This window comes from Eubalaena glacialis, chromosome 18 (genome assembly GCF_028564815.1).
Source record: "Eubalaena glacialis isolate mEubGla1 chromosome 18, mEubGla1.1.hap2.+ XY, whole genome shotgun sequence".
In the NCBI taxonomy this organism is placed as follows: Eukaryota; Metazoa; Chordata; class Mammalia; order Artiodactyla; family Balaenidae; genus Eubalaena; species Eubalaena glacialis.
In genome coordinates this window covers 54,050,614-54,071,442 of record NC_083733.1, presented here as the reverse complement: position 1 = coordinate 54,071,442, position 20,829 = coordinate 54,050,614, and the positions used below count along the sequence as shown (strand labels likewise).

General features: G+C 35.7%; 1 protein-coding gene across 3 annotated transcripts in view; it reads right to left on the bottom strand.

Annotated features, from left to right (window-relative positions):
* Positions 1–12,534: 12,534 nt before the first annotated feature.
* The window catches only part of LOC133078912 (zinc finger protein 260), a 52,853-nt gene continuing 44,558 nt past the window's right edge, over positions 12,535–20,829 (bottom strand). The window contains exons 6-7 of one of the 3 annotated variants that reach the window (XM_061174123.1): positions 16,281–17,803; positions 12,535–13,535 (exon numbers count right to left, since the gene is read on the bottom strand). In XM_061174123.1, coding sequence (XP_061030106.1) covers positions 16,592–17,803 — 1,212 coding nt within the window. In that variant the 3' untranslated portion in view covers positions 12,535–13,535; positions 16,281–16,591. Of the gene's footprint in view, positions 13,536–15,706; positions 18,300–20,829 lie in introns of those variants that run through there. The other 2 variants (XM_061174122.1, XM_061174121.1) reach the window with 2 other exon arrangements.

Below are 20,829 nucleotides of genomic sequence, written 5' to 3'. Positions count from 1 at the left end.
CCACTACCAACCCTTGTTACTTGGGGCATCCTTTTGGACTGCTAATGAAAATGTATAATTTGCCTCCAGAATTCTCTGAATTGGGTCATTCATAGCACATTAGTTTAATTAACCCCAAGGTCTTGCTTTGCCCAAATGCCAACAATCCTGTGACAAAGATTCTTTGCCTGACCAAACTTTAGTCAGATTCTTGAACCATCTCCTAGGTCTATCTGTGCACTTATTATGAAATCTAGATGTAGCAAGAACTCTGCTAAGTCAGTTGAACTAGAACCCTTCATCCTTGACATCTGATCACTCTTGATATCTGATCAGGTTCCTCATCATCCACCATCCCCCAAGTGATGACGGATCATGCTGGCCTGCCTTCAACAAGAACCCTGTTAGGTTGATTTAGCCAGAACCACCCTTACCCCTGATGTTTCCTCTGAGAATTTTTCATCCACTGACCCTCATCCTGTTCCCTGGCTATAAATTTCCACTTGTCCATGCTGTATTCAGAATTGAGCCTGAGGTCTCTTTTCCCCTATTGATATAGTCCTGAATAAAGTGTATTTTTACTATCTTAGCTACTGTTCAGCTCTGGTTTTTCACATCAGTCTGTAATTATTTTCCATCCCAAATTATGCTTAGTTCTACTGTCTAATAAAGCCCATCACAGAGATTCTGCAATTAGGACTAATGAAATACCCAACATAAGATGTACCAAATTTGAGAAAATTTTCCTTCCACTCATATTTCCGGTTTAAAGTCTAAAAACTAAAACCACTCAAAAGTTAAAGTCCAAAGTAGTGAACATTCAAAAGAGTTGAATCTGAAAACTAATCCTGTTGCTCCTTTGAAATAAAGTCCTATGGCTGAAAAATATTCCATTGTATATATACCACGTCTTTTTATTCCATTCATCCATTGACAGACGCTTAAGTTGTTTTCATATCTTGGCTATTGTGAATAATGCTGCAATGAACATGGGAGTGCGGATATCTCTTTGAAATCCTGTTTTCATTTCCTTTGGATATACAGTTGACCCTTGAACAATGCAGGGGTTAGGGGCACAAATTCCCAACGCAGTTGAAAACCGAGTATAATTTTACAGCCAGCCCTCTGGATCTGCGGTTCTGCATCTGAGGATTCAACTAACTATGGATCGTGTAGTACTGTAGTATGTATTTACTGAAAAAATCCATATATAAATGGACCCAGGCAGTTCAAACCCATGTTGTTCAGGGTCACCTGTATACCAGAAGTGGGATTGCTGGATTATATGGTAGTTCTATTTTTAATATTTTGAGGAACCTCCAAACTGTTTTCTAGTGTGGCTCCACCAACTTATATTCCCACCAGCGGTGCACAAGGGTTCCCTTTTCTCCACATCTTCACCAACATTTTTTATCTCTTGTCTTTTTGATGACAGCCCTTCTAACAGGTGTGAGGGGATAGCTCATGGTTTTGATTTTCATTTCCCTGATGATTAATGGTGTTTAGCACCGTTTCATATACCTGTTGGCCATCTGTATATCTTCTATATACAATGGAATATTATTCAGCTACAAAAAAAGAAGGAAGTCTCATTTGCGACAAAACTAATGGACCTTGAGGGCATTATGCTAAGTGAAATAAGTCAGACAGAAGACAAATGCCATATGATCTCACCTATATGTGGAAAGAAAAAAAAATCCAAAAAGTAAACTCACAGATACAGAGGACAGATTGGTTGTTGCCAGAGGTGTGGAGTGGGTATGGGTGGGTGGGTGAAATGGATGAAGGTTATTAAGAGGTACAGACTTCCAGTTATAAAATAAATAAGTCCTGGGGATGTAATGTACAGCGTGGTGACTATAGTTAATAATATTGTATTGTATATCTGAAAGTCTCAAAGAAAGTGAATCTTAAAAGTTCTCATCACAAGAAAAAAATTATAACTGTGTGGTGATGGATGTTAGAGTTATTATGGTCATTTCACACTATATACAAATTTCAAATGATTATGTTGTGTTCCTGAAATTAATATAATGTTATATATCAATTATAGGGGGAAAAGAGAAAGAACTATGAAAAGCAAATCTGTTAGACTCTTGAAAGAAAATATAGTACAATAGCTTTGATACCATGGAGTAGGAAATACTTCATAAGCAAGATCCCAAATGCAAACATAAAAGAGTAAGGTGATTATATTAAAATTTAAAACTATTGGGCATCCAAAAATATCATAAAGTGAAAAAAGAAGTTGTAGTCTGAGAGTAGATATTTGCAACATGTATAACCGACAAAAGATTAGTTTTCAGATTATATACACAATTCATACATAATTATTTGTAAATGCAGAAAAAAAAGAAGTGGGTGAAGGGTATACATGAACAGAAAATCCACAGAAGAGGAAACTAGATGGACAACAAACATTTGAAAAGAAGCTTATCCTCACAAATAACCAAAGAAATGCCAGTTATAGCCATAGTGAGCTACCATTCCACAACCAATATGTTTGGGAAAATTAGTGTGAAAACAAGGGTTGGTGAGGATGTGGGTCAGTGGGGATTCTCATACATTGCTAAGCGACTATAAATTGGTACAATTTTAATGCAATTTAGAAATATTTAATAAATATAGAAATATAGATACCATTTGTCCTAGTATTCCATTCACAAATACACCATGAATCACTTGTGCGAAGAGAGTAAAAAAGCACAGTAGAAGTCATTCCCATTTTATCCAGGGCAGATAATGGAAATATTTGTCAAATCTGAGATCTCATCTCACAGTTCCCTGAGAGATGGAATAATGTGAATATCAGTAACCAAAAGAGGGAGAGAGAGAAATCACTGCTTCCAAAGTCTGTGACCTTTCAAGGTCATTTAGAGCCCTTGGAGATGACCACCAAAAAGAATGGTACAGCGGTTTAAGAAGAATATAACTTTGTCTTTATATTGATGGAAAATGCTGAATTTCAAAATATCTACAAAATTTTTCCCTAACCCAGGGCTTTTTGTTATTGAAAAGAGCCCTGACCAGATATCAGGAATCCTGGGGATTTGTCTTCGTCTTCTATTTATCAGTCATAGGCAACTCACTTGTCATGTCTTGAGGGGGTTTATTCATTTCATTCATTAATTAATTCCTCAGATATTTATTGAGCACCTTCTGTGATCCAGAAACTGTGCTAAGAGCTGTGGAATACAATTGTGAATAATAGTAAACATGTTTTCTGTCCTCCTGAGTCTTGCAGCATAGATAGGGAGACAGGTATTTATCAGTAATAAAAAAATGGAAATTCTCAGCAGTTTTAAGTGTTACAACAAGGATTTATATAGTTTGATGACCAGTAAAAATAGCAGTTTTGCCCTAATCAGGTATCTCAGAGGCTACTTGCCTGAGAAACTAACCACTGAGCTGATGAGTCAGAACCGATCAGGTAAAGTGGGTGGGAAGCTGCTCCTAGCTTGGGGACAACATATTTACAATTTCTGTAATATAGCCCTTGACCAATTGCACATAGGGTATCCTTTGCCTAGGAATGATCTTTTCTCCCTTCTCTGCCCAGTGATGTCACTCTCACCCTTCAAGACTCGGTTTAAATGTTACCTTCTCTGAGAAGCCTCCCCAGACCCAGCTTCAAAATTTGTCACAGGCTCTTCTGTACTCTTGCATATCTTTCACATGCTTCTATTCCACAACATTTATGATTATTTAACCCTATATCTGTTTCCTGTACTACACTATGTGAGCCTCAGGGAGCAAACTGTGTATTACATATCCATTAGCCAACAACAGGACCTGATTCAATGATGGGATCAATAAATAATTGAATGAAAAATAGATTTGACTTTTTGCACTTCATACTTAGGACATTTGGCAAAGTATATGACTGAGGCTTTTCTAGAAACACATAGCTCCTCAGTGGCCTGGGCTATAGTAGATGTTCAACAAATGTCTCTATGGTTGCAAGAAGGGAAAAATGTTGCCTAACTGACATACCCTTCCTTTTCACATTTGAGGGATCACTTCAAATAGTTTCCGTTCATGACCCAGGTTGTCTATGGAGACTATGCCAAATGAATGCATTTTGGGTCACAGAATCTGGATTCAAAACCTTCAAGGCCTTGAGGTACTAGAGAGGAAAATCAATTATACTGGAGTTGGCAAGATTTACTCTTCCTGTACTCCATTTCAAGTTTTTCACATTGTATTCTTCCCTACATCTGCCTCTTTTATTATATGCTCTGTCCGTATAAAAACATCCTCTGATGTTAATTTTGCATTCCTACCTGAGATGAAAAAACTCTTTCAATTAGCATTGGTCTCTACCTTCTCTGAACAAATATTATTCTTTTAATCACAGCTTAGACCAATATTGTAGATTTATTATTTTTTAACTTACTGATGTGAGACTACTCATTTAAATACTAGATAATAATTATGATTAAAATTTACTCATCGCATACTTATTACCAGGAAATAGATTTTTTATTGTAGTAAAGTATACATAACACAACATTTACCATTTTAACAATTTTTAAAATTGAAGTATAGTTGATTTACAATATTGTATTAGTTTCAGGTGTACAGCAAGTGATTCAGTTATATATATATATATTTTTTCAGATTATTTTTCATTGTAGGTTATTACAAGATACTGAATATAATTCTCTGTGCTGCAGAGTAAATTTTTGTTACTTATCTATTTTATGTATAATAGGTTGTATCTGTTAATCCCATACACCCAACTTTTACCCCCCCTTCCCTCTCCCCTTTGGTAATCATAAGTTTGTTTTCTATGTCTGTGAGTCTCTTTCTGTTTTGTATATAGAGTCATTTGTATTATTTTTTAGATCCCACATATAAGTGATATAAAGCATTTGTCTTTTCTCTGTCTGACTTACATCAATAAGTATAATATTTTCCAGGTCCATCCATGCTGCCTCAAATTGCGATATTTCATTCTTTTTTATGGCTGAGTAATATTCCATTGTATATATATACCACATCTTCTTAGGCCACTCATCTTGTTGATGGGCACTTGGGATATTTCCATGTCTTGGCTATTGTAAACAGTGCTGCTATGAGCATTGGGGTGCATGCATCTTTTCGAATTAGAGTTTTCATTTTTCCTGGATATACACCCAGGAGTGGAATTGCTGGATCATATGGTAGCTCTATTTTTAGTTTTTTAAGGAACCTCCATACAGTTTTCCATAGTGGCTGCACCAATTTACATTCCCACCAACAGTGTAGGAGGATTCCCTTTTCTCCATACCCTCTCGAGCATTTATTATTTATAGACTTTACAGATGGCCATTTACAGATGGCCATTCTGACTGGTGTGAAGTGGTACTCATTGTGGTTTTGATTTACATTGCTCTAATAACTAGCGATGTTGAGCATCTTTTCATGTGCCTGTTGGCCATCTGTATGTCTTCTTTAGGGAAATGTCTATTTAAGTCTTCTCCCCATTTTTTGATTGGGTTGTTTTTTTCAATATTGGGTTGTATAAGCTGCTTATATAATTTGGATATTAACCCCTTATCAGTCTCATTGTCTGCAAATATTTTCTCCCAGTCCATAGGTTGTCTTTTCATTTTGTTGACAGTTTCCTTTGCTGTGCAAAAGCTTTTAAGTTTGATTAGGTCCCATTTGTTTATTTTTGCCTTTATTTCTTTTACTTTGGAAGACTGATCTAAGAAAATATTGCTATGATTTAGGTCAGAGAATGTTTTGCCTATGTTTTCTTCTAGGAGTTTTATGGTATCACATCTTATGTTTAGGTCTTTAAACCATTTTGAGTTTATTTTTGTATGTGGTGTGAAGGAGTGTTCTAATTTCATTGATTTACATGTAGCTGTCCAGCTTTCCCAGCACCACTTGTTGAAGAGACTGTCTTTTCTCCATTATATATTGTTGCCTTCTTTGTCATAGATTGACTGTAGGTGTGTGGGTTTATTTCTGGGCTCTCTATTCTGTTCCATTTACCTATGTGTCTGTTTCTGTGCCAGTACCATGCTGTTTTGATTACCATAGTTGAGTAGTATTGTCTGAAGTCTGGAAGGGTTATGCCTCCAGCTTTGTTCTTTTTTCCTCAGGATTGCTTTGGCAATTCTGGGTCTTTTGTGGTTCCATATAAATTTTAGAATTATTTGCTCTAGATATGTGAAAAATGTCATGGGTATTTTGATAGGGATCACATTAAATCTGTAGATTGCTTTGGGTAGTATGGCCACTTTAACAATATTAATTCTTCCAATCCAAGAGCATGGGATATTATTTCCCTTTCTTTGAATCATCTCCAATTTCCTTTATCAAAGTTTTATAGTTTTCAGTGTATAGGTCTTTCACTTCCTTGATTATGTTTATTCCTAGGTATTTTTTAAATGTGATCTTAAACGGGTTTTTCTTTTTTTACTTTCTCTTTCTGATATTTCACTATTAGTGTAAAGAAATGCAACAGATTTCTGTATATTAATCTTGTGTCCTGCTGCCTTGCTGAATTCATTTATTAGTTCTAATAGTTTTTGTGTGGAGACTTTAGGGTTCTCTATATAGAGTATCATGTCATCTGCAAATAGTGAGTTTTACCTCTTCCTTTCTAATTTGGATACCCTTTATTTCTTTTTCTTGTCTGATTGCTGTGGCATCCTTGTATTGTTCCTGAATTTAGCAGGAAGGCTTTCAGTTTTCATTGTTGAGTATCATATTTGCTGTGGGTTTGTCATAAATGGCTTTTATTATATTGAGATATGTTCCCTCTATACCCAGTTTGGTGAGAGTTTTTATCATGAATGGATGTTTAATTTTGTCAAATGCTTTTTCTTTGTCTACTGAGATGATCAGGTGGTTTTTGTCTTTTCTTTTGTTAATGCAGTATATCACACTGATTGATTTGCATATGTTGAACCAGCCTTGTGACCATGGAGTGAATCCAACTTGATCATGGTGTATGATCCTTTTTATATATTGCTGTATTCGGTTTACTAATAATTTGTTGAGGATTTTTGCATCTATATTCAACAAAGATATTGGCCTGTAATTTTCTTTTTTGATACTGTCTTTATCTGGTTTTGATATCAGGTTGATGGTGGCTTCATAGAATGACTTAGGAGTGTTCCCTCCTCTTCAATCTTTTGGAATAGTTTGAGAAGGATAGGCATAAATTCTTCTTTGTATGTTTGTTTTTGTTGTTGAGTTGTAGGAATTCTTTATATATTGTGGATACTAATATGTGTGCTGCAAATATTTTCTCCAATTCTTTTCTTTTCACTCTCTCTCTCTCTCTTTTTTTTGGCTGCATCAGGTCTTAGGTGTGGCACACGGGATCTTCATTGTGGCATGTGGGATCTTTTGTTGCAGTGCACGGGCTTGTCTTAGTTGTGGCGTGTGGGCTCTAGAGTGTGTGGGCTTAGTTGCCCTGTGGCATGTGGGATCTTAGTTCCTCGACCAGGGATCAAACCTGTGTCCTCTGCATTGGAAGGTGGATTCTTAACCACTGGACCACCAGGGAAGTCCCTCTTTTCACCCTCTTGATAGTGACCTTTAATACACAAGTTTTTAATTTTGATTTAGTCCAACTTATCTATTTTTTCTTTTGTTTGCCTGTGCTTTTGGTATCATATCCAATAAAATATTGCCAAATCTATTGTCATGAAGCTTTCCCCCTATGTTTTCTTGTAAGGGTTTTATGGTTTTAGGTCTTAAGTTTAGGTCTTTTTTTCCATTTTGAATTAATTTTTGTATATGGTTTTTGGTAAGGGCTCAACTTCATAACAACCTGAGCCAGTTTTCCTAGCAACATCTGTTGAAAAGATTGTCTTTTCCCCATTAAATGGTCTTGGCACTTTTGTTAAAAATCAATTGACAATATACACAAAGGTTTGTTTCTGGGGTCGCTATTATATTCTGTTTGCTATTTGTCTGTCCATTGCTGCACTGTCTTGATTACTGTAGCTTTGTAGTAAGTTTTGAAATCAAGATCAGCAAACCCTCTAACTTTGTTCTCTTTTTCAAGATTGCTTTGGCTGTTCAGGCCACTGAAATTTCATATGAATTTTAGGATACGTTTTTCTATTTCCACCAAAGCACCACTGGGATTTTGATAGGGATTGTATTTAATCTGTATATCACTTTGAGTGGTACTGTCATCTTAACAGTATCATCTTCTATGATGAACATGAGATGTCTTTCCATTTGTTTATGTTTTCTTTAATTTCTTTCAGAACTATTATGTAGTTTTCACCAAACAAACCTTTGATCTCCTTGGTTAATTTATTCCTAAGTAGTTTATTCTTTTTGATGCAAAATTGTTGCAAGTGGAATGGATGCTATTGTAAATGGAATTGTTTTCATAATTTGCATGGGGAGGGGTTTTCTCATTGTTAGTGTATAGGAATGAAATTGATTTTTTGCATGTTGATTTTGTATCCAGCAACTTTGCTGAATTCATTTATTAGCTCTAATATATTTTATGGAATCCTTAGGGTTTTCTACATAAAAGATTGTATCAGAGAATAGAGAAAATCTTACTTCTTCCTTTCCAATTTAAATGCATTTTCTTTTTCTTGCCTAATTGGTCTGGGTAGACCTTCCAATACTATGTTGAATAGAAATGGTGAATGCAGACTTCCTTCTCTTGTTGCTGATTTTAAGGGAAAAGTTTTCAGTCTTTCAACATTGTATCATGTTATCTATGGGTTTTTCATATATGGCTTTATCATGTTGAGGAGGTTTCTTCTATTATTAATTTGTTGAGTGTTTTCTTATCATGAGTGAATGTTGACTTTTGTTAAATGCAGTGTATTACATTAATTGATGTGTGCTGAACTATCCTTGAACATGTTGAATCATCCAAGAATACATCCCACTTGGTCATGGTGTATAATCCTTTTCATATGTTGTTGATTTCATATGCTATAGATATATCCTTATGGTTACCATGGGTATTACATATAACATCCTAAATATTATAACAATCTAATTTGAATTAATACCAACTTATTTACAGCCACATAACAAAATTCTTCTCCTATAGAGTTCTGTTCTCCCTTTGTTATTAATGTCAAAATGTTGCATCTGTATACAATGTGTGCCCAATAACATAGATTTGTAAATATTTTAATCTATTTGTCTTGTAAATTCTGTAGAAAATAAAAAGTGGAGTTACAAACCAAAATTATGAAAATATTTGCCCATGTATTTTACTCTACTGGAGTACAGTTTCTTCTTATATCGTATATCTTCAACCTGAAGGACTCCCTTTAGCATTTATCGTAGGCCATCTGGCCTCTAAGGTTTTGGTGAGAAATTGAGTGACAGTCTTATGAGGATCTGTTGTATTAAATGAGTCACTTTTCTCTTGTTGCTTTCAAGTGTCTCTGTCTTTGGCTTTTGAAAATTTGACTACATTGTGTCTCAGTCTGGGTCTCTTTGGGTTTATCCTAGCTGGGGATTGTTGAGCTTCTTGTAGATTCATGTCTTTTTTTTTTTTTTTTAATAAATTTATTTATTTATTTATGGCTGCATTGGGTCTTCGTTGCTGCACTGGGCTTTCTCTAGTTGTGGCAAGTGGGGGCTACTCTTCATTGCGGTGCGCAGGCTTCTCATTGCAGTGGCTTCTCTTGTTGTGGAGCATGGGCTCTTGGCACGTGGGCTTCAGTAGTTGTGGCACACAGGCTCAGTAGTTGTGGCTTGCAGGCTCTAGAGCACAGGCTCAGTAGTTGTGGCGCATGGGCTTAGTTGCTCTGAGGCATGTGGGATCTTCCCAGACCAGGGCTCGAATCTGTGTCCCCTTCATTGGCAGGTGGATTCTTAACCACTGTGCCACCAGGGAAGCCACAGATTCATGTCTTTTATCAAATTTTTAAAGTCTGGGGCCACTATTCATTCAAATAACCTCTCTACCCCCTTCTCTATCTCTTCTGTTTCTGGGACTCCATAATGCATATGTTGATCTGCTTGTTGGTGTCCAACAAGTCCCTTATGCACTTTTCTTCATTTGGGTTTCTATTTGCTTCTTAGACTCAATATAAAATAATATATTATTTAATATATTCAAGTTTGCTGATTTTTTTTTTGGTCTAATCATGTCCACTGTTGAACCAACCCCTCTAGTAAATTTTTCACATCAATTATTATATACTGTAGCTCCAGAATTTGTTTGGTTCCATTTTATAATTTCTGATTGTTGATATTCTCATTTTATTCATGTGATTTTCCTGGTTTCCTTTAGTTATTTGTCCATATTGTCACTTAGCTCTTTGACCGTATTTAAGACAATTGTTTAAAAATCTTTGTCTAGTAAGTCCATGACTGGGCTTCCTCAAGGACAGTTCCTGTCAATTAACTTTGCTCCTTTTAATGAGTCATGTTTCCCGTTTCTTCATGTGCTTTATGTTTTGTATTGTAAATTGGACACTATTAAAAAGTGTTAATTCCGGAAATCAGATTTTCCCCCTTCCCCAGTTTCAATGTTTTTGATTGTTAAAGGCTGTGGTAATCTGATACTTTTTCTAATTATTTTTGCATAGACTGTTTCTTGCATGCATGATAACTTAAAAGTCATTTTCTGTTTTTTAAAAATATTTATTTATTTATTTGGCTGTGCTGGGTCTTTGTTGTGGCATGTGGGATCTTTAGTTGTGGCATGTGGAATCTTTGTTTTTAGTTGCGGCATGCGGACTCTTAGTTGCAGCATGCAGGGTCCAGTTCCCTGACGCGGGATCAAACCCAGGCCCCCTGCCTTGGGAGTGTAGAGTCTTAACCACTAGACCACCAGGCAAGTCCCTAAAAGCCTTTTTCTTTAGTTCATTTTGTGTATATCTGCTTTTAACTGTTTTGACAGAGATTTTCTTGAATGCCAGAAGCTGAAACAAACAACACATGAACACGCACACACAAGAGAACAGCCACCTTCCCTAGTCTTTGCAGGTTGGTTCTGTGCTGGGGCATTCCTTCACCATTTAGCTAGAATTGCTCTGAGCCTAGGGATCACCCCAAGGTGAAATCTTGTCTTCTCAAGATTAAGTAAGACTTCTTGGCATGCTTCTTGTGTGGACATATGTATATCTTTTTTTCTTTTCTTTTTTTTTTTTTTGGCTGCACCGTGTGGCATATGGGAACTTAGTTCCCTGACCAGGGAGCAAACCCATACCCCCTGCAGTGGAAGCAGAGTCTTAACCACTGGATCGCCAGGGAAGTCCCTGTGTGGACATGTGTATGTCTTAGTAAAGTCCCCCCTATATACATCTGCTTTTGAATGTCTTATTTTCCCAGAGTTTTACCCTAGTTTTTCCTCCAGGCCATAGTTTGTGTCCCCACCAATATCTCTTGCCCCAGGCATTCCACCTTGAAGGTTTTATGAGCAGTGCATGCTCATTTCCCCACCTGCATTCTGAGTAATGTAAAACAGCAATGTGCCTTGCATCAGTCCTTCATGTATCCTCAAGATAAGTTAGAACAGATACACAATAATTTGCAAACATGGTCTGCTCTGCTCCCTCAAGTTTGAGAAGGAGAAACTGGGTTGCCACCAGGTCAAGACCAAGAACCCTGTTGTGCTGGGGAGGGGTGGGGAAAGAGTAAACATGCCACAAAACTTTTGAAGATGGCTTTTCTTAATTGAGCATTTTCTTGTTTCAAAAAACCTTTGACTGTTTTTCAGAGGTACTACAAAGTTGGTTCAGAAAGCTTCTGGGTTTTTGTTGTTGTTGTTGTTTTTCAGTTACTGTGGGAAAACAATAGCTTGGAGCTTCCTAGTTCAACATTTTGGTGATATCATTTGCAGGAACTGTATTTTCCACATATTTCCCATTCCAACAATTTTTATTTTAAAATGAAGAAATTGGGACTTAGGAAGTTTTACAAATTGCCAAAAATTACAGAGCTTGTTAATGGAGTTGGGATTATACTCTTCTAATGAGAAGTGGCTTTGTCTTATTTACCATATATCAGGAGCTCATAGTAAGCATCTGACAAGATGTTTACCTCATATTTAACTGGCTGGGGTAGAATTAAGCAGGAAGGGGACTGTCTTAGCTTGAGCTACTATAACAAAATACCATAGACTGGGTGGCTTAAACAACAGACGTTTATTTCTCACAGTTCTAGAGGCTAAGAAGTCCCAATAGCAAAGTGCTGGCAGATTTGGTGAAGGTCCATTTCCTGGGTTGTAGACAGCTGCTGTCTCACTGTGTGCTTGGTGCATACACGAGGCATTCCTTATAAGGGCACTACTCCCATCATAAGTGTGCCACCCTCATGACCTAATCTAAAACTAATTAATCTCCCTAAGGCCCCATCTTCAAATACCATCACATTGCAGATTAGGGCTTCCACACATGAATTCTGGGCTGGGGTGGAGGGGAGATTTCCTTATTCACTGAACAAAAATCTTTAATATAATGGTATTAAGCAGCGATGGGCTTCAAATTACTTTGTTCAGAATCCTCATGCTGAAGGACGTGAATCACAATTTGAACAAATGCAAAGGCATACTATGTTTTGGGACAGAAAGACAGTATCATAAATGTCATTTCTCCCAAAGTAAGTGTATAAATTTAAGGTAATTCCAATTAGAATATCAAAGGGTTTTTGTAATTTGAGAAAACTATCTTAGTTTATATAGAAAGAAAATTAACTTAGCCAATAAAACTGAAAAACAGCAGGGAGTGGGGGACTTGCTGTAATACTCAGTATCAAAATACAATAAGGCTAATGTTAAGTTATCAATTAATATGGTGTTAGTATAGGAATAGAAAAACAGATTAATGAAGCAAGAGAATATAGAAATAGGTCTTGGTATAAATCAAAATATCAGGCAGTTTAAGTTGAATGAAGAAAAGATCATATGGTTAAAGGATTACATAGCAAAGTTTTAGTTGAGTAGGAAAAGTGTGGTATCAGTAAAGGATTAAGAACAGGCCTTGCCCACTGATTCATCTCTGGAAAGATGACTTTAGATTTGCCTTTCTACCACAGTTTCCTTGAAGAAAACACCACTGTAAATCTCTTATTTGTAGCCTGTATCTGGATGGGACAAACTGTTAATTGGCATGTAGACATTGATAGCCTATATAACTAAGGCATCACAAGTCTTGGGAAACCAAGGCAGTGGCTTCTCTGTGCTTAAATGATTATCATTGTTACAACTGAGTGTGCCCCATGTGATGGTGACACACCGTGCAGATGCCCTGGTTGATTATTATAAAATGTGCTGGATGAGAATGTTAATGTTTCCCAGTGCTGAGGTGAACCACGCCCATTTTGATCTTTTCTCCTCTGTGCAGTGCTGAAGCAGTGGAAGCTGTGCTTGCTTGGGTAGTTGCAGGACTGTCTGATGAACATGCTGTGAAGACATTTTCTTGTCAGGACAAAGCTAATAATAAACCTAATGCTAGGTTAAAGCTTATTCTGCTCTCCCTCTCTCTTTTTTTGATTGCTAGTTCAAATCTGTGATTGCTTCTGGTGGACATGCAGGTGTCAGAGCTGTGTGACTTGCTGCTAAACTGGCTGCTGGGTTATTTTAACAAATTGTGCTTGTATAACTGGCGACCCATCTGGAAGAAAAGAAAATGAACCCTCATACATGACATTAAAAATTCAATTCTAGATGGATTATTTATATATTGCAAAAAGGAAATAGACAACTTATAAGAAAACCTAAGAAGTAACATATACAATCTAGAGATTAAAATATCTCTATAACCAATCCATAAACTTCCTAATGTCTAATACGTGAAGAAGTCTTCAAAACTGACAGAAAAATAAATAATCCTACAGGAAAATAGGCTAATAATATGAAATTTTACAAAGAAGCAAATCTGGGAAAAGGTGAGGTTTATACTCATCAGACAAACATGAATTTTAGTATAATACCACCTATTGCATGGCTGGAGGAAACCTGTCTTTTTGAAAATAACTGATTGCATCTATTAAAATTTAAAAATAGCACATATCCTTTAATCTAGCAGTCTCTTGCCTATAATCTATCCCCCAGAAATAAAAATAAAATGTAAGGGCCAATATAAGGGTGTTTACTATAGTGTTGTTTGTGATGGCAAATAACTAGCAACAAGTTGAATTAGTAGGGGGATGGCTGAATAAATTTATAGCACACAATATCACTGAATACTGTGCAGCAACTGCTTATCTTACTCTAGCCGACCATTATAATCATTCTTGTTGCTGGGCCTTGGCACTGACCAACTATAGGCACGAAAAGGTAATCCTCCTTATTTGGTCTGGATTAGAGTTGCTAGTTGCTCTGGTGACTTCAAAGCTGCACCAGCGCAAGTGGATAACACTTAAGGAATATGAGAGAATGCTTAATGAGAAATGGAAGAAAAGAGAGGATAATTTAGATTCACATAGATATACATGTATCTTATTTGGATACATTACCTCACAAAGTCAACCTATGGCATTTATAATCTTATCTCAAGACCAACCTTCAAATATGCTAATAATAAGCAGTGCAGTGCTATAGTTATAGTAGCATAGTATTATTCTGAGTTTAAAAGAAATTGATATATTTGAAAGCAGCCTAAGGTTTAAGTGTTACATACTCATTTTTATCACTATTCAAAAAGAGCACTAACTGCTTTCCATATGTCAAGTTATTGTGGAAAAGAATCAAAAATCCTCAAAAAGATTTGCTTTTAATAGAAGAATTCTGTTTAGGTCTGAGATCTCCCTTTTCAGTGCCATTTTCCTGAAGGAAACAAATTAGAGGTGGGGGAAATTGACTGTGGCAGATTAGAGGAAAAAAATAATCTGAGTTTAAAACTCAAGCTGAAATGCAAGAGTTGATGTTTTACTCAATGGCATACAAAAAAATGTAAGAGTGACATGTTTTCCTCATTTAAAAAATGTCAAATTTCTAATGCCAATACTGGTTATGTGGACTATTAAAATTCCTGATAAATGTTTCTGAAAAACGAATTATCTCTAACAAGTCTGTGCATGTATTACTAAGTGATGTATTACTAAGTGATATGATCCTTAAATGTATGTGATTCAATCACCTGTTGCAAAATCATGCTATAATCTACTGTGGTCTCAGTAAAGACCACACAGAGATTAGTGATATGACATTTGAGAGTAAATTTAAATAACTAGATTTGTTACCATTCCAATTTTTTAAATTCATATTTTATAGTAAAGATATGATTGTAGAAATATCTTCTGTAAAATATCTGCATCTAACTGGGAATGTGAATCCACTATAACATGTACTCCATGTAGGTTTCCTACTCCTATCCCTATCTTTTTTAATTTTCAGAAGTTTAAAAGAAACAGCATAAACAACAGAATAAACTCATATATTATTACAATTCAGAATTAACATATTTTGTTTTATTTACTTGGAATCTTTATTTCTTTTTAATGAGATAGATATTTAGATACAAAACTGAAGTATCCTTTAACTACCATGTTTGGCCCCATTTCCCTTCTACTGCCTTTCTTTTTAGAGACAACCACTTTTGGGAATTGAGTGTGTATTCTTCCAATCCATTCTTCATAGCTTTACATAAAAATGTTCACCCATAACCAATGCTTTAATACTAGTGTTGGTTAGTGTTGATTTAATTTAAATTCATACAGGTATAATTATAATATATTCACTTCATTTGTTTTCACTCTACATGATTTTCATATCTTTCTCTATTAATACATATAGATTTAATTTGCTATACTTAACTACTAGAGAATATTATACAGTGTGACTGCATCACATTTTATTCATCCATTTCAAAAGTGACAGACATTTGTTTCCAATTTTTTGCTAATATAACTCATGCTGCAATGAACATAAAGGTACAGGACTCCCTGGGTACATGTATCAGTTTCTTCGCTATATGTATGTATACTCAAGAGTGAGTATTCTGGAATCTGTTTTCAAAATTCTTTCCTACCCTCAGGTTTGAAAAAATTCTCCTATAAAATTCTTGTATTACTAAGTTTTGCTCTTTGCATTCTAATCTTCATAACACTTTTGGATTTTTAAATAAATACTTTAATGTATAACAACAGCAAAGATCTAATATTTTTCCACATGAAGAGTCAATTTACCCTGAGACCATTTTCTGAATCATCCAGATTTTCCTACCAACTTGTGATTACCACCTCTATCAATTGCCAATTCCCCATACAGACATGCATATGTTTCTGGATATAATATTCTGTCACAATCTTTGTTTTCTATTACTGCATCAAGAGCAAATAATTTTGATGATTACACATGTAGCAAAACATGTAACAAAAAAATGACAATTTTGTCTCTTAATTTCACATCTTTATACCTTGCATATCTTTGTCTGAATGCATCAGGTAGGCCTTCCAGAACCATGTTGATTAGTGTCCATGACTGGATCCTTAATTTAATGAGAATGCTCCTAAAAGTACAGCATGAACAATGTTTGTTGTGGGGTCTTGGGGGTGTAGGTTTTCATGATACTGTGATAGTTATTAAATTCTCAGTATATTACATTTTGAGCTGTTGCTGAAGGATTTTCCACATTCATGTGAATTTACTGTAAAATAAATTTTCTGATATACTGTTTAATATGAATTCTCTTGAAGGTGTTCCCAAATTCAAGGCATTCATAGAGTTTTAATGAGTATGAATTCTCTGGTGTCTAATATGATGTGACTTCTGGCTAAAAGCTTTCCCACATTCATTACACTGATAAGGTTTTTCTCCAGTGTGGATTCTCATATGCAGAGCAAGAGTTGAGAACTGAGAGAAGGCTTTCCCACATTCATTACAACCATAGGGCTTCTCACCTGTATGGCTTCTCATATGCACAGTAAGAGATGAGCTTTGACAGAAAGCTTTCCCACATATTTTACATTCATAAGGCTTATCACCTGTATGAATTCTCACATGTACAATGAGAGATGTGATTCGAGAGAAGGCTTTTCCACATTTATTACATTCATAGGGTTTCTCTCCTGTATGAATATTGTGATGTTTAATGAGGTACTGCTTCTGCCTAAAGATTGTTCCACATTCATTACATTTATAGGGTTTCTCTCCAATATGAATTTTCTCATGCTCAGTGAGGTTTGATTTCCCACTGAAGGCTTTTCCACATTCTTTACATATATAAGGTTTCTCTCCTGTATGACTTCTCTGGTGTCTAATGAGGCTTGACTTCTGAATGAAAGCTTTCCCACACCCTTTACATTCATAAGGTTTCTCGCCAGTATGAATTCTTTGATGGATAATGAGGTTTTCCTTCTGGCTAAAGGCTTTTCCACACTCATTACATTTAAAGGGTTTCTTTCCACTATGGATATTCTGATGTTTAACAAGGTATTGCTTCTGGCTGAAGGCTCTTCCACATTGATTACATTCAAATGGTTTCTCTCCTGTATGAATTTTCTCATGCTCAGAGAGATATGATTTGCCATTGAAGGCTTTGCCACATTCCTTACATACATAGGGTTTGTTTCCAATATGATTTCTCTGGTGTTTAATAAGGCTTGGCATCTGAATAGAAGCTTTCCCACATTCATAAGTTTTCTCTCCAGTATGATGTTTTTGATGAGTAAGCAAGTTTCCCTTCTGGCTGAAGGCTTTTCCACATTTATTACATTTATATGGTTTCTTTCCTGTATGACTTCTCAAATGTAGAGTAAGGGATGAGACTCGAGAGAATTCTTTACCACATTCATTACATTCATGTGATTTCTCTCCAGTATGCATTTTCTTATGCTCTATGAGGTTTTGCTTCAGGCTAAATGTTTTTCCACATTCATTACATTCATAAGGTTTCTCTCTAGCATGAATTTGATCATGCTGAAGGAGATCTGATTCAGGCTGAAGGCTTTCCAACATTCTTATCATGCACAGATACCTTCTTCAACAAGAATTCCTTAGTATCTCTTGACATGTGACATGGATGAAAGCTTTTCCACATTCAGTAAATTCATATGGTTTCTCTCCAATAGTAATTCTCAGCTATCTAACAAAGTTGAATATATGATGAAAGACTTTTCACATTGGTTATCCTGTGATTAGCTGATTACAAATTGGGATGAAATATAGCATCCTCATTATATTCTTAATGGTTCTTTCTTAGACAGCTTCTCTCATATTTAAGTGTAAATTAAATGTTCCAAACTCGTTTAAACTGAGTCCCATACACAGAGGAGTAGTCTTAAAGAATCAATGTCTGTGCTCAGAGGAAATACTTTTCTGCTACCTAGGTTTTCTGAGTTTTTCTTTAGCTGTGTTTTCACGGAGAAGGATGAGACTTAACCCACAAGTCTTTCCTGTTGTGTCTTTATTTACTTATAAATTTCCCAGGCCTTTTCTAAAAAGGAGTACAAAAAAATCATCATTGAAAAGAGTTAATAACTGTAAAATATTTAATGCCTGGCATGTAGTAAACATTCAATAAAGTAGCAATCATCATCGTCAATCACACTTGTAAATTTTCCCATTTTTAATAAAATTTCAAAAATATGCAATTTAAAAATAGACTCTTTATTTCAAACCTAACCTACCAGTATAAAAGAAAGCTCAAATACAAATAACATCCATGGGTGCATGTAGCTTAAACTGCTTTTAAATGAAACAATGTATACTTTATAAATCAGTAAAATAAGGGAAAACATAAAGAACAGGTGACAAACAGGATGAAAAACAAACACGTAACATTTGGAAAGCCTAGGATGAAGGGATAAAAAATAAAATGAATAGGAGTATTAATAAGGGATATGTGGTTAAATAAGATATTTATTTCTACATTTTCCTGAAACTCCATTAAAATGACAATAGGGGATGAAGGGCATTACTCATAAAATCTAAAAGGTTGAGGAGACAACAGTGGATGAAAGTATTAGGAAATTTTGAAAGGAAAGCAAATAAAGGACTGTAAATTAACAGCAGAACTGAGTGACTTAAATAAAATGCTAGCAGATGAGGATGCCACTTAGAAGCAAGGTAATCTGTGACACAGCTGTCAACAGAAAGGCACTATAGCTAGAGACACTGCATGATAGTGGAAGGTGGGGCTTATAAAATGAAAGGAGCAGCTGATACACCCAATTCTCCTAACTGGAAAGAAATAGGAATTATCCAAAGTAAAACTGAGAAACTCCAAATTTAGTGATGACAGGGAAAGTAGATGAGAGTACCATAATGAAAGAAGGGGATGAGTATAAGTTTATATATAGTATAGGCTCCCAACTTCTTTCTTCTGCTAGACTCCAAGAATGCTGGTAGTTGTCAGATAATGGAAGGGTTCTTGTTTGAAAAAATGAGAAGATCATGAGAACACCTACAGATACTGACATTTGGAGTCATATAAAAGAAAGACTTAGATATCTGACTGAATGCTGCACAGTGAAGCCCACCATTTTACAAGACCCACCCATGGACACAGAGATTAAAATAATCTTTCTGGTACCTCAATGTATTAATGTAGAGTTAAAAATCACAAAAATTGGACAAAAGCCATAATGTGAAAAATCAAACAAATAGGAAAAAACAAGGCAAGGAACAAAAGAGCACATACATACAATATATAATTAGTATCACAGAAAGCTAAGAGATTATATAGCAATGAAATATTAATAGGATTCTATAAATAAGTGCTTTTGGAAATAAACAATATGATGCTGACCTTAAAAATTCAATAGGTTGGGAAAAAAATTCCAGAATATCTCCTAGAATAAAAAAATTAAAAAAAAAAAAAAAGGAAGGAAGGGAGAAAGGAATAAAGAAGGAGAGTAGGGCTTCCCTGGTGGCGCAGTGGTTGAGAATCTGCCTGCCAATGCAGGGGACACGGGTTCGAGCCCTGGTCTGGGAAGATCCCACATGCCGCGGAGCAACTAGGCCCGTAAGCCACAACTACTGAGCCTGCGCGTCTGGAGCCTGTGCTCCGCAACAAGAGAGGCTGCAATAGTGAGAGGCCCGTGCACCGCGATGAAGAGTGGCCCCCGCTTGCCGCAACTGGAGAAAGCCCTCGCACAGAAACAAAGACCCAACACAGCCATAAATAAATAAATATTTAAAAAAAAAAAAAAGGAGAGTAATGACTGGGAAATTAGTAGTTTAGTGGAGGAATCCAGGAGGGTCAAGAGACAATATGAAGCACCAGAGAAAGGAGTTTCAGAGAAAATATGAAGAAAAATGAATGCAGGAAATTTTCTGAACCCCATCTTTCATATTAGCATGTTGATAATGATTAAATTGATTACATTTAAAATAGGTAAAATAGCTGTATAAAATACGGGAATAAACACCAACAGACACAGTCAAATGAGTTGAAAGTGGCTGTCTATGTGGAACAAAAACTGGGTGAAGAAGAATGGAGCAAGCATAGCTATAATCCTATTTGACTTTTAAAAGCCCCTATTTGTTATACTTACAGAGATCTTGAAGACTTGGGCCTTTTAACTTGACTGAGTCTATAATTGTATAATAACTATAGACAGTGCTCTTTTTATCTACTTACAACTGAGTTTCACATGGGCTAAACAGCAAAGTACACATATATTTAATGGGAAAGAAAAAAAGAAAATATGACAGAAAATAGCCATTTTTGCTTTCAAATCTGATTTTGATTTCTATTTTGATTACTGATACTACCATTTCTTGATACAGAAACGGTCATTGCCATCAAATTCAATTTTCATTTGTTTTTCTCCTTTCATTATGCCTGATATACTGGCACCCAAGCTCTTTTTTTTTTGTCAAGAGCCCTTTCCTTGGCCTCTCTTTAAATCCTTTCTTTTATAACTGTTTTCCATCCACTCACTGCAAACCTTGGACATAATCCTGATCTATCTGTCTTAAAATTATATCCTCATTTTCTTATAAATCATTTCAAGAACTGA